The sequence below is a fragment of the Helicoverpa zea genome, chromosome 8 (assembly GCF_022581195.2).
Source record: "Helicoverpa zea isolate HzStark_Cry1AcR chromosome 8, ilHelZeax1.1, whole genome shotgun sequence".
Taxonomy (NCBI): Eukaryota; Metazoa; Arthropoda; class Insecta; order Lepidoptera; family Noctuidae; genus Helicoverpa; species Helicoverpa zea.
Genome location: NC_061459.1, coordinates 5,259,113 through 5,274,112, shown reverse-complemented (window position 1 = coordinate 5,274,112; position 15,000 = coordinate 5,259,113). Strand labels below are relative to the sequence as shown.

General features: G+C 37.7%; 1 protein-coding gene across 4 annotated transcripts; it reads right to left on the bottom strand.

Moving 5' to 3' along the window:
- Positions 1-9: 9 nt before the first annotated feature.
- Positions 10-14,864, bottom strand: LOC124632531 (probable phosphorylase b kinase regulatory subunit alpha). Of its 4 annotated transcripts, none has more exons than XM_047167398.1 (18): positions 14,281-14,864; positions 12,996-13,981; positions 12,706-12,919; positions 12,482-12,591; positions 12,186-12,333; positions 10,534-10,698; positions 10,074-10,241; positions 9,729-9,864; positions 9,566-9,645; positions 9,005-9,190; positions 8,292-8,548; positions 4,096-4,224; positions 3,599-3,737; positions 3,356-3,400; positions 2,763-2,867; positions 2,444-2,559; positions 1,663-1,920; positions 10-1,138 (listed from the first exon to the last, which is right to left on the bottom strand). In XM_047167398.1, exons 1-18 carry the CDS (start codon positions 14,537-14,539, stop codon positions 923-925), a joined length of 3,717 nt encoding a protein of 1,238 aa, XP_047023354.1. In that variant the 5' UTR covers positions 14,540-14,864; the 3' UTR covers positions 10-922. The 4 variants fall into 4 exon arrangements, with proteins under 4 accessions (XP_047023354.1, XP_047023353.1, XP_047023356.1 ...); XM_047167397.1 differs by lacking the exon at positions 12,186-12,333 and adding an exon at positions 11,407-11,554 and having other exon boundaries at positions 14,281-14,861; XM_047167400.1 differs by lacking the exon at positions 3,356-3,400 and having other exon boundaries at positions 14,281-14,860.
- Between the last annotated feature and the right edge of the window lie 136 nt (positions 14,865-15,000).

Genomic DNA, 15,000 nt, shown 5'->3' with positions numbered 1-15,000 from the left:
AACAAAGGATACAGTTTAATTCATTTTAATATCAGAATATAATCAATAAACATATTAACTATTTTAAAAATGATCCAATAACTATATAATATCTGTCGTAAAATAGAATACTAAAGCACACAATATTTTGATTTAGAGTCAACAGTTTTATAAAGGAACCAATAAGTGCATAAATTATTTCATAATTATCATAAACACTTTTAACTTATGTAAAGCAGAGGGTTGAGTTCACTTACAAAGCCTATTTGAGATTGCAATATAATGTTGCTACAAAAATAATGGCACAGTGCCATAATCTATTTAAAATAATTGTCACCAGTCACAATGATGGATAGAAGTCATAACAAGGACACAGTTTCTCTATTTGGATGATATACATACAACATCTACATAAATATTTTATCTTTCATAATCTTTCTAGTTCAATGAGTGATTGACTGAACTTGTTTTTTTTTTTCTAAGAATAATTAATCTACTGTGCAACTGGGGCTTGGCGATAAAGGAAGACATTAATAATACCAGTAGATTTAAGATTAATCTAATGTCCTTAGATTAGGGATGAGGTTAACGTATAATTACTTAGAGATAGGACAAAAAAGGCTTCTTGGGGCATTGTCTTGCCTTCCCAATACCGTACCTTGGGCCGACTGAGGCAGCCGCAAATGTGGCGAAATGAAGTTTGAGTGAGCAAACTCAGATCGATTTTCTTGTTGGTTTCATTGTTTTTGACGTGAGTGGATCACTAACTGAGATATGCAACAACAAACTGCCCAAAATGAATTTAGACTAGCAGACATTGGATCCTTCATTTCAAATACAAATATGGAAGGGCGTACTAAACCACTACGTCGCTCAATCGACTACTAACAGTTTGGTTACTGGGAACACAGACTGGTACAGGTGCCGGCACACGGGACACAGGCTATGTGATGGTGCACTCGATGGGCGAGTCGAGCGGCATGGTGTCGGCGAGCAGCGCGGCGACGGCGCGGGCGAGGTACGTCATGGTGCCGTACGAGCCCGACGGCGCGCTGTCGTACAGGTGCTGGCACACGCCCGCCGCGCCGCCGCACACCAGCGCCGTGCCGCGCGTGCTCTCCTTCGCGCAGCAGAGAGTTGCGTCGCCGTTGCAGCGCGTCTGTAGTAATGCGATTTAAATATGGAATTATTAAGCCGTGTATCGACTGCGCGCGGCTAACCTTGGAACATTGGCTCGCTCGGCGGCCGCGCTATATGGGGACGACTTGGAGCGCTCGAACATGAAAATATATGCTATAGCTTTAAATGGAAAACGCAGGTTTGCCACGGTCGAACGTGGCTCGCGCGGCAGCCATCGGCAATCGATACGCGGCTTTAGTGATTTGACTCTAACAACTTAGGGTGTCTCCACGTCTGGCGAATGTGCAGTTCCTGCAAGTTTTGTGCGCTTCTTTCCAGCTTGTGTGCTTACACTGTCTTTTGCCTAGGTATAGAAGCGAAAGCGCGCACGCGGCCCATGCGAAACTAGAGGGTATTTCACAAACGCCACATGTAGACATACCCTAACAACGTCGGGAGTTCTTGAACACAACTGATGATTTTGATAGTCTGACGAAAAACCTCAGGAGTTGGAAAAATATAATTAGGTAATAATACAAATGATAGTCGACATAACGAACTCACCTGATCATCCAAGAATATTTGGTTGGCCCTGTGCACCAAACTCTCCACCTCAATAGTTCCGCCCAGGTGAGCTACGGCCTTATATTCCACGACTAGGGTCAACACCATGAGAGCTTCTACGACTAACTGACGGTACTCCGGCTGAGGTATCGAGTTCAATACTGTTTCCACTGCTAAGGCGAACTTCAGCTCGCCTGATGTCATCTCTTGGGTGAGGTTTGGTTGTAGGATCTTGCCTTGGATTACTAGGCCTTGACACTGAAATAATTTTATACGTTAGTTTTTCCACAAAGGGTTGAAAAGAATCCGGTTTGACTGGAAGCCGACCCCAACAGTTGGGAAAAAGGCTCGGAGGATCTAGATCGAAAAGAATTGATAGTTCACTATAAGCATGTGTGGATGTATGCTGCAAGATATTTATTACTTTCTTCTATGGATTTTACAAACTGTAACATGTGCGTGTCTGTAGGTCGTGTAAAAAACCTACTCGTGTAAGAACTACCCAACTAACAACCAAGTCTTAGTTGAAAGAGTTATCAAATTCAATGTACTGCAGACTTTTAAGGAGCTTCTAAAGAGATGTTTGAGGTATAAAATATTTCTGCGGGTTGTTCGAAAGAGATACCGCGGCCCTGGTACATAAAAGGCCTATGACGGAACACGACGGTTTTTAGTCAGTAAGAGTCTGACACTCCCTCACCGCTGCTAACCCACAGCGGGAGGGGTCATTTGATGATTTTTGACGTCGTTAATAATAAAAAAAAAGGTATAAAACATTTACCCTTTCCAATACTCCCCACACACGTGGGTAGAAGTCTCGCGGCACTCGGTTGAGCGCGCCATCCAGGCGTCGTCTGCGCAACCATTGTCCTTGACGATCTGGCTCTGTGATAGGTGCTGTTCAATAAAACAATCACGTCTGAATCAATTTCGACGATATAAGTATCGATATAAATATAAGGATCTTAAATCCTAAGGGTTCCACTTTCCAGACAAGACCATTAAAAAATTTAGTTGTCAAATTCGGGACAAGGTCATTTTGTCTATGGCTAAACAAAGATAGAACGCTTTTTTTCTTTTAGGTGATGTTGTGTACTTACGGTCTTCAATACCGCCTTGAAGAGATTGTCCTTCTAAAACGATCTGTGACTTCTTGCCATATCTATGAGACTTGTTGCTCACTATAGAAAAGTTACCGCGTCCCACTGTAAACAAATTAAAAAATTTAGTAACGATGTTTGAGTGACAATATGATAACACATGACTCCATTAATAAAAAAAAGAGTTAACACAAGCACAGTAATAAACTTGCAGAATTGATTGCAATTCAAAACAATTATTATTAACATTTAGGAATATAAAACAAATATATATATATACAAAACATAAATCCGGTCTCAACAATAAGCAACTATTGCAAAATTAATTTAATACTCTGTTTTCGGACAGTTGTAAGATATGTTCGATGATACAACAAGTCTGTTGGTAATATTCTGGTATCAAAAAGGGATCCTTCAGAACTTATTTTCAGTAACATAATGTAGAAAAAGTATGGTACTTTATACATAATGGACCGGCGCTTCAATCAAATACACATAGTGCGAAAAGGGACATATACAAAGTGAAGGGATTACAACGGGGAGCATTCAGACATAAACATAAGCAAAAAGGTTTCTGTCACAGAGCCACTCGCCTTTACTCTTACTGATTTTCCCCTTTATTACAAACAGTGAGTTTGCTGCAAAGAGGAAACATTCGTTCAGATACAACGATATAATGAGAGATAAATTACGCAAGAAGTTTACAGATTCATAAACAGTAATAGTTACAGAAATACACCAAAGAGAGTAGGTTCCCTGAATTTCTTAAAAAAATGTTAATCCATAAAATTCTATTCCCCACTAAATATATTTTATTTATGTTAAGAAATATTTACCGCTATTGATAGCAAACTCCTTTCCGCTGAGTATATGGTGGAGTAAGTTCTTCATCTCGAAGGGAGACAGGTTGAGGAGGTGTTCAGAAGCCTCCTCGCCATCACATGACAGTGTTCGTGAAAGCTCCGTGGCCATTACCTGTACAAATATATGTCTAAAGAGACCTTAACCAAACTAAGTTACTGGCCTCAATGGTCACTCGATGGAACAAGGAGATCGTTAAGCATTCAAAGTTACTTTGACCTGTTCAGAAGAGTACCGAAAGTAGTGCTTTGATTGTGTTATAGTAGTAAAGTATCTTCGAATCTTTCAGCATCGAAACAATGATGCCAGATGTTCAGGCAGAAATAAAAAGAACAGTATCGACTCATTGCGCGTGTTGATATAAAATCAACGAAGGAGGTCTTATGTCATTGAAAACCTAATGAGGTATATTTGACCTCTGTTTCTGTATAGGTAACTGATTACTGGACTGGTAGCTTTTAACATGAAATACCTGTATAATAAGTCCGACGCGCAGACGTAACATCTCGAGGAACAGCTGTGGTTCTGTGCGGATGAACATGGCCAGGTAGACCAGCAGCTCTTGTGTCAACATAGCAGTACTCTCGTCATCGCCATACGCCTGTCAACACACGTAGTTTGATGACGAACATGCCTGAAGATTACTGAGTTTACAGTCAAAGTTAAAAAATATTATTCATAGAGAAAGACAGATTACAGATTCTTTCGATACGAGCTAGGTGCACTGTACCAAGGAGTGGGTCTTCTTATGGAGAAGCACCGGCAAGAAATCCCATGAAACGCGCAAAGCGGCAATTAACCTTTCGTATGCCCTAGTCATCGACCACAACCCTCCAGAGGTAAAACCAACACTCAGAATAAAAACAAATCAAATGATATCAACATAGCAACTATAAACTGCCGATCCCTCAGAACTCCTGAGAAACTTCAAGAACTAGAAATAGCATTAGAAGAACTAAAATGGGAGATTATAGGGATTAGTGAAATAAGAAGACTCGGACAATCTATAGAAGATCATGGCAAGTACATACTACATTATATAGGGGAGACGCCAGGAATGTACGGAGTTGGATTCATGATCAAGAAAAAATTTTCAAAGAATATAATGGAACTCAGAGGAATTACAGAACGCATAGCGATGCTCAACATAAAACTAAATGAAGAAGAATGGTCCATTATACAGGTATATTCACCAACCGAATCAGACAAAGAGGAAGCTGAAATTTTTTACGAACAGCTCCAAAACACCATTGAAACCGCACATAAAAACGTCATAGTGATGGGAGACCTCAATGGTCAAATTGGAACACAAAAAATAGGAGAACAGGCTATAGGACAACACGGTTTTGGAACCAGGAGCAAAAATGGAACAAAGTTAGTGAACTTTTGTCTCCAAAACAGATTAAGTATTCTAAACAGTTTCTACAAAAAGAAAATAACAAACAAATGGACATGGATTTCACCAAACGGACTCTACAGGAACGAAATAGACTTTATTATGTCTAATAACCGAAAGCATTTTAAAGATTTGTCGGTCATAAAAAACCTAAATTTCAACACAGACCACAGAATGGTGCGAGCTATAATGGCAGGAATACTTCCTAAAAAACCGAGACGTTTTCATGACAAATACGCAGTTGCTCAATATACTGGCGAAACAGAAGTTCTTCTTAATAATCTCAAAATAGCACTAGACAGCAAAACATCTCTACAACTAGAAGGAAAATACAACAATCTGTTACACCAACTAAAAACGGTAACGAAGAAAACAAGCACACACATGAAGAAAGAAATCTCACCAAAAATTAAGGAACTAATAAAGAACAGAAAGGAACTACTTCAAGGAAATACAACTCAAGACAGCCGTAGAAGAATTTCAGAAATTAGCAAACAGATAAGCTCACAACTACGTAGAGAAAGAAAAACAAAACGGTCGAATACACTGAAGAACTACATTGAAAAAACAGGAGGAGTAAAAAAGGCACTAAAAGAATTAAATTACAAAAAAGATTGGATACCAAACATGAGAAATAGAGAAGGCAAAAACACGGGAAACAGATTAGAGATACTAAAACTTGCTACAAATTTTTACCGAACACTGTACCAAAGCCTAGAGATAGAGCATGTTGTAAAACATTATGACACACCCACGAACGAACAGGAAATACCTGAAATAATAAAAGAAGAAGTCATAAGAGCAGTTAGGACACAAAAGAATGACAAAGCTCCAGGATCTGATCTTGTTACAAACGAATTGTTGAAAATAACACTACCAGTGATTGCCTCGAAACTCACACAAATATTCAACGAAATTATCGAAACGGAAAAGACTCCTAAGGATTGGACGAAATCAACCATTATACTGCTACACAAAAAAGGTGACAAAGGAGACATAACAAACTACAGGCCCATAAGTTTGATGTCGAATATGTACAAAGTATTTTCTAAAATTATACTATCCAGAATTGAAACCACTTTAGAAGAAAGCCAGCCCAAAGAACAAGCAGGATTCCGCCGAAACTATTCAACCATTGACCATATTCACGTCCTTAGACAAATACTACAAAAATATAAAGAATACAACAAGACTTATTATCTAGCGTTTGTAGATTATAACAAAGCATTCGACACAATAGAACACGGATTTATCTGGGAAGCATTAAGAACGCAGGGTGTACCAACAAAATACATACGGATACTCCAAAATGTATACACAAAAAGTACGGCACGAGTAAAACTGGAAGTGTGGTTTGGGCGAAGAATTTCCTATCAAGAGGGGCGTACGACAAGGAGATCCTATCTCGCCGAAACTATTCTCAGCCGTTTTAGAAATGGTATTTAGAAATCTAGATTGGACGAATAAAGGTTTAAATATAAATGGCGAATACTTGACCCACTTACGTTTCGCAGATGATCTAATCATATTCTCTGAGTGCCCAAAAGCTCTTGAAATAATGCTGCAACAACTAGCTGATGAAAGTGGGGAAGGCAGGCTTAACAATGAACCTAGCAAAAACAAAAATTATGTCCAACTCTTCACAAACAGTCACCATTAAAGTTGACGAGGAGGAAATAGCATATGTGCACGAATATGTATATTTGGGACAATTAGTATCCACCACGGACTGCATGAAAAAGGAAATAGAGAGAAGAGTATCTAACACATGGAAAAGATATTGGTCACTCAGTGAAGTAATGAAGAACCAGGAAATGCCGATTAAAGAAAAAAGGAAGGTGTATAACATGTGTATCCTGCCATGTCTACTCTATGGGTGCCAAACCTGGGCATTGACTGAACACCTGGCAAACAAAATAAAAGTTTGTCAAAATGGAATGGAGAGAAGCGTAATAGGAGTCAAAATAAGAGACCGAGAAAAACTGACAGATATTAAAAGTTTAACTAAATTCAAGGATGCATACATAACTTACAAAGAACTAAAGTGGAGGTGGGCAGGACACATGGCAAGAGAAAAACAGGAAAAATGGACTAGGCTGGTAACCGAGTGGTGCCCGCTAGACGGCAGGAGAAGCAGAGGCAGACCAACCAAAAGATGGGAGGATGACCTCAAAGGAGTGGCGGGCCCTACATGGAGTCGTACAGCCAAAAATAGAACGGAATGGAAAACTCTGGAGGAGGCCTTTGTCGTAAGACAAGTTGAAAAATTGCAGACTGTAGTTACAAAGATTGTAAACATTCTGTGTCAGATTCAACAATAAAGGCTTTTTATTTATTTTATTTATTTATGCCCTAGTAGTTGCGTAGATCCACGTTTTCGGCGTGCTAAAATTAAGAGCTTCAATTGCTTAGGCTTGAGTCTGAATTGCTTAGGAGAATTTTCATTTTTTTAATGCCTGTCTTATGTGTATGAATTAACTGACTAATGGACATATGTACATATGATAGTATGAAAAAATCATAGCAGATTGAATGAGAAAATAGTAAAAATATGAATTGAAAGTGTTAACACACTGACTAATGATAATACACCAAAAAGCTTACAGGTGTGTAGGCGTAAAACTGTTTATTTACATTTATTCGTTTCATGATAAAGTTCTTAAGAATATACCTATTAAATTATCTCATAAAAATTACACATATAAATTAGGTAAATACTTACTGATATTTATTTGTACCTCAGCGGTAATAAAAAGTAATGAGCGTTTACAACGTTAGGATGATAAAAAAACCTACTAATGAACGTTAGTCATTTCTACATTAACATTTTTTATTACCTTCTTCTGTTCATTCCCTTGATTTTCATGGCGAAATGACTGCATGCAACAAATATTAAGGCGTTGTTACGAATTAAATTAATAAGGCAAGAAAGAATATTAATAGGTACCGATTTTGACAATAAGGGAAGTTAATAATTAAATAAGTGTCGTCTTAATTGAAAGCCAGTGCTCATCAGTTTTAGTAATCTTTGGACATTTACAGTTGCATAAAAAATAAATATGTACACGACAATTAGGTACAAGCTTGATAACCCCGAACAGTCAGAAATATTTCTTACTATATTCGGGATTTATTCAGTTGCAGGTAAGCTCCCCTACATCTCTACAAGGCTTGCCTGTACAAAGCTTCATAACATACAAGAAACAAGATCGACAACACGACCTCAACTCACAATATCCAATACAGTAGAAACAGAACAAACAAAAACCTACCTCATGTATGAGCTGTCTAAGTTCATTTTCGGGTAGCGGCGCGGTGATCGTATGCTCATTATTAGGGGGCATACCCACAGTGATTTGTTTCTGTCGAACAAGTAAGTCTGTGACGGCTTTAGCGAGGTCTTCGACCCTTTTACCAAGCATTCCCGCAGTATGACGAACGAGACCCCAAAGCTTTTGGGTACAAGCCTTCTCGTATAGAACTTTGAGGAGGTCCTTTACGGTCACCATTTTGCCGTTTTCTTGCATACCTGTTCGGGAAAGTGCAAATGTGAGCAAGTGTTAGATAATTTTCTTACATAGTTTTTATTAACTATACTTTTTTTGCAACAAAACCTTAGATATCAATTAATGAACTTTTGAGAATATATTCCACGTCATAAGCACTTATTGACAACTAGCTTCCGCCCGCGACTTCGCCCGCGTCAATTTCGGTTATATCGCGTTTCCAAGAGAATTTTTCAAAAGTCCGGGATAAAAACTATCCTACGTTCTTTCTCAAGGTCAACTCTATCTCTGTACCAAATTTTTATTAAAATCAGTTCAGTGGTTTAGACGTGAAAGCGGAACAGACAGATAGAGTTACTTTCGGATTTATAATATTAGTAGGGATGCAGCGAAAACCATGTTAAAACTTTTCTGGTTAAATTCTCTAAAGAAGGCATAAAAAAAAAATCAATATTTTACCCCAATTCTCAAATACATACCTGTACTAAAATCAAGCCCGTGTGTATCGACAAGATACTGCAGGATATCTCCTTGTTCGTCCAAGCTCTCAGTTTCGCGTAACATAGCTATCAATTCATCTGTCTCTTGTTCAGCATACACTGAATTCTGGGAATCTGATGTCGTGCGGTTGCGAACGATGCCTGATAAGTTCTTGTTTATAATTGCTAAAAATATAAAAGTTTCATTTGTATTTATTGCATTTGATTGCTGGATTATTATATATCCTGATCACTTTCCGGTCGTGTCGGCTTGCCGTCCCATCGGGGTAAGAGAGTGAAGGAATAGCGAGTGCACCTGTCTGCGCAAATGCTCGTGCTCTATAATATGTCCTGCGCAGCTGGATGATTTCTTTAAATGAGAACAGCCGCCGTGGACGTGGACGCCATTATTATTATTATACGAGACTGTCAGTAAGTCAATTTGATTTCAATAAAGTAGAAATTCCCGCGTAAATACTTATTCCGATATCGATCTAGCTGTGTATCATGATACTTTAATAAATAGTTACTATCTTAAAACATTAAAAAACCCGTGCTTACCCTCTGGCGGCGATGGAGATTTTTCTTTCGTCACTTCAATAGTAGGTGTAGTAACGGTCAAAGAAGTTGTTGATGTCCCCCTAGAGAATAAAAATAAACAATCAACCTTATGTATAGAAATTGTACCTACCATTTATCTTACAACAATATTAAACACACGTACTTAGTAAAAGCTTTCTTTTTAGCTGCTTCTTCAGGCGATGGGCTGCGGCCGTACGTGGCAGGATCAACATCAAGCCAAGAAGGTTTGCGTTCTAAAGAACGTCCCACTGATTCACCTTCCATACCTAGTGTTTCAGCTGAAAGGTTGAGCATAATTTAAGAACATATACCTACATAATTATGTAAAATGTCAAACATTGGTAAAACAAAAGTTAGGTACACTAAAAATAGTAAAACGTAGCATGCGAAATTAAGCCTTATTGCGCTTAAACAATGTTCTTGTAATTTCAACCTTATATTTTACCACTTAAAGTCGCAATTCCAAAATCAAATACAAAATACATACAGTCCACATTAATAGACCTCGTCTTCTTGATAGCGCCGCGCACAGACATGCGCCGACGCAGCGCCCGAGCGTTACGCGCTCCCATTGGCCGCGGGAGGAAACTGATCTTGTTGCTAAAGGATTTCAGCAAGTGCTCTTCTAGGTAGCTCTGTACTTCGGGATTCAGTTCTGGAATATAAATATATATTATTAATTTTTTTTAGGAATATGTAATCCAGAATATTGGTCAATTTAAATATGTCTTGTATGGCTGAGGCATTATGGTTGAGACCAAAGTTTGCTTACAGTCTAGCTGAGGCATCGTAAATCTTAGAAGTAAATGACTGTGGCCGTATTTTCTAGTTATTTAACAGTTATACAAATAAGAGGGAAATATTGCGAATTTTAATATAAGGCTCAATATTTATAAGGGATTTTTAATGGAAGGACCTACGTGAAATATAATAAACCAATCACTTACTATCAGGATATCCATCTTCTTGACTGCCAAGGAAACTTAAATTCGTAATGGCAGAAGTGCTCAAAAACTCTCCAAGGTTTCCAAGAGTCACTCTAGTTCCATTGATATATCCAGACTTGAGCTTCTTCATAGTCGTAATCATTGCCATTGGGATCTTACCTTGGTCTGAAATATTTAAGAAGATATGTAGAACGTTCGAGAAAAGCGTATTTTTAAATATTTCAAATAATTTTATAGCCCGAAAGCATGATGGTGGAAAATGACTTTGTTAATAATGACTTTTCTGGGTATTTGTTAGATTTTGTGACAGCTACGCGTGAACCGATATAAATGCTGCGTACATTGACAGTTAAATAATTTCATAAAGTTATAAAGTATAGGCCACCTGGCCATCCCATCCCTTCACCAATAAATATAGTATTTTATGGAAGCGTTTGCAAAAAAAATAACCACCCCATATTACATATATCGCATTTAGAAAAATAAACGCACACAAATATACGACAGCCAGAATTACATTAGAGCTAATTGTGTGTAACTATGTATGGTGCATACGATTAGTTAGCGTATGCCTCCAACTTTGACGGGCAATGTTTTACTAATAGGGAAAGTGTAGTAAATCAAAAGAAACTAATAGTTATTGAAGCAACTATTTAGTTTATAATCTGTTTGCTCTAAGTAGTTTCTCTATCTCAGTGTAGCTCTTTACATAGGAAATCGGTTAGTCACTTCATTTATTTAGTAAGAATTTAACAGTTAATATAATAAAATCTCAACAGTCCCCGCGACCCTGCCATACACCATCACACACACACAAAAAAAAACAAAAGAAGGAAAACCTTTCCATAGATAAGACAATATATTACGTATTACCTAACAAATACTGCGTAGCGAGCAACGTAATCGTCGGCCGGCCAAGCATTTGCTTCCAACTCATGCCAAGGAACGCGACGTTCGCCGTAAACGTGCTGGCGAGCAGAGCCGGGTCGCGCGACATGTAGTACTCTTCGTAGTCGAAGTTCTATGACACACCACACCCATGCGAGTTATTGTAAGGACATGTGGGCCTAGCTTCTATCGGAAGGTGAGGTGAGGAGGTGTCGGCAAATGTCCCAAAGTTAGATATCATAAAGTATTTTAAATATCAAATATTTAGGAAATTTAAGACACAGGTGGACACAGATGTAGGGACTAGATAGCCAAATCGGTATGTCATTTTATGGCTATTGTGGGATTTTAGGGAACAAACTCAACCACATACAACATGAGAATATATTTTAATGATTTTCTAAGGAATACTAAGATTTAATGAGATAGAACTAATCGTCGAGCTCTTCTAAATGGCGGGTGCAAGACACAAATAACACTATATTTTAAACTGTACAACATGGCTTGACCAATTACCAAATAAATAGTACATAAGATACGTAAACAATTAGATGTACTTCAAATCGATAAGTATATAAATCCTGTACCACAGCACATGATTGCATTCACAAACATACTACTGATGGGACTAACAAAATAAACATAATATAATATGAACCACTAACATTCTACAGGGGGAGATGTTATTTGTGAATAAACAATTACGATTTAGACATGAATGGGCCAAACCAGCAAGCAATTCAAAAAAAGAAACAAAATAATACCTAAGTGCATTTGACTCAAAGTCAAGACAACAAGTGGTCGCCCAAGGAGGTTTTGCCAAGAGGACTTCAAGAAATTAATCTCTGCTTTGAGGGTATCAACCATTAGATCGAAGTCAGAGGCGATGTAGAAACGTGTCATATCAGAAAACTAGTAAATAAATTAAACAAAAATATTAAATGATGCATGAAAAAAATCAAAAGATATTTCTGTAAAAACAAGATTAAATAAAAAAATATTTATCATAAAACTACTAACTGTTCGTAATTTTTAGGTGTATAAATTAAGAAATAATTACCTGTGGTGTGAAAGCAAAAATGCGGTCGTTCAAAGAGTACAGCTTGCTTGTACTTAAAATGCCCACATCGCGTGACTTTCTGCCAGATAAACCCAGTTTTTTGTTTCTACCTGCAAATTAGAAATACATTCTCATTTGATGAGGTTGGATGATTTGTAATCAATAAAAAATCTTTTCAATGTTATAAATAATGCTGTTGACTCCAGTTCCTTTAAATTGTTTACCTAAATATGTATACAAATGGCTAAGAACTCGGGCTGGCTGAACTTCTATTGGTGCCACTTCACTAATAGTTTGTACATGCAGGTCATACTCCAACAATTTGTCTCTTATTTCATTATTCTCAGCAAGTATCACAATCTGGACAACCACATCTGGCTTCTTCTCTGAACATAATCTTCTATTGAGGGGATCCAATTCACCAACAGCCAGAAATCCCTGAAAATTTTAATTCAATTTTTAATCTAGACTGGAGATTTTATTGTAAGTGGAATAAGGTTGAAAGTTTACTTACCTCTTGTAATAATTTCCCTAGAATGTACAATGACTGAGCCCATATAAATGGGCACCTGCCAAGAGGTATGCGTTCTTGGCTCCCTGGATTCTGTTGTTCCAAGTCTGCTTTATCTGCTGGCACTGAATATAACTCAGGAACTAATTTTATTCCATCATCTTTCCTCAGCATTATCTTTTCTAACATCTGTGTGTACTCTGTGACATTGTTTTTATCACCTTTGAAGCAATAATCCAATATCAGGTAGCAGAAGAATAGAGGCCACTCACATTCAATATTTTCAAACATTCTCAGTTCCCAAGGTTCATAGTAAAGCCTGTTGGGATCTTCTCTGGGTGTTTTGTGACCATCTCTAAGAAACCTTTTACATCCAAATTTTCCTTGTAGTTTAGTAACAATAGTGTCCCTAGTTATAGCAATTAACTGTGGGTCATCTACTGCAAATGCTGGATAGCTAATAATTGAAAGTAGCCCTGAGTCTAACTCTTTACTATTGGATTCTCTGGGAAGCATTGATTGTAATACAGCTTGACATTTTTGAGCTTCATCAGCCAAAACATGGATTACACTAGATGGACCACCTCGAGCACCAAACAGGTCCAATTCATTCATAGCTTCCAAAGCTGCTTTGGCCATACCAATCGAGCTGGCATTTAACTCTGGCAGACCATGGTTGGTTTTGTCACCTCTTTCCCAAATACCATAATCAGGGGTGCAATAAGCAGATTCAATGTAAAAAACTAGATTCTGAATGAATGAAACTTCATCTAAAGAGAATACTATCTGCAGACCAGATGCTGTCATCTGTGCAAGAATGAGGAGGTACAGAGAAATGGCATCTATTTGGAGATGTCCCCATTCTGTGTCTTTCACCACTGAGCGTCCTGTGGTAGATGAGTATTTGGCATGGAGGGAATCCAAGGGGTGTTGTGTGCTTTTGAATTTCTCCACTTTATCTTTTTGCTGCATCATTGCCATGAGCAGACCTGGAAATGACAAAGATTTAAATAGAATGTAGTTCATGTCAAACTTTTTGGTAACTCAGAACATCAGAAATCATTCAAAGTATGCAGCAGATATGGGCCACCACTATATAAGTTGTGAGCTAACTATAGACAAAATGTAAATTACAAAACAAAGTAGAAAATATTTGTTCAGACTTTAAATACCTAACCATTATCAAATGACAACATTAGATCAATTTGTTGCTGACCAAGCATTTACTGTGTATAGTAGCTAGAGCAGCATTTCCTAGGTAGTGTCTTAGTTTCTTATGAATGATTACCTCTCATTAACTTGACACAGCTCTGTTCCAACTCATATGTTTTGGCACGATCTTCATCTTGGTCGGCAATCTTTTTAAAGGCCATGGATAGCCCCCATACGGCCAATATGCAGTACAAGTTATCTCTAATCCAAGCATGTTCATTCTGCGGGCTTGCGGGAAACAAACCAGTCACAGGCTGCTGATGATCTAAAATTAACTTGTGTACTACCCGCTGATAATAATCCAAACGCACCCCCGAATTGCTACGAGTCCTCATTTTGGTAGCACTTTACACAATACGGAAAACTGAACTACAGGTCATTTTTAATCAAATACAAACTGTATAAACTGAAAACACTATGAAGTTTTATTATATAGATTGATTTATTTTATTTGGAACTACCAAAAAAACATTGTGTCATTTGAAAGTCGCTGTTGTCAATGTCATACATAAAATTGACAATATTTAGTTAATAGTCCAACTGGGAATACTATGGGAATACTGGGAAACTGTGCGTTGTCCAGAGTTTTGAGAGTTGTTTACCAAATTCTTTTAGAAAAATTGTGCTTCTGAATATTCAGTCCCTTATAGTAATTCATTGCCGTTACTTAATTTTTGTAAATTACTTTGTTAATTTTATAATAGGTAGGAGAAATGGATTAGAGATGGGAAAGTTATAGTGCATCCCTATATAATATTTGATATCTGGTTCACTCTTCATGACAGATTCTCCCACG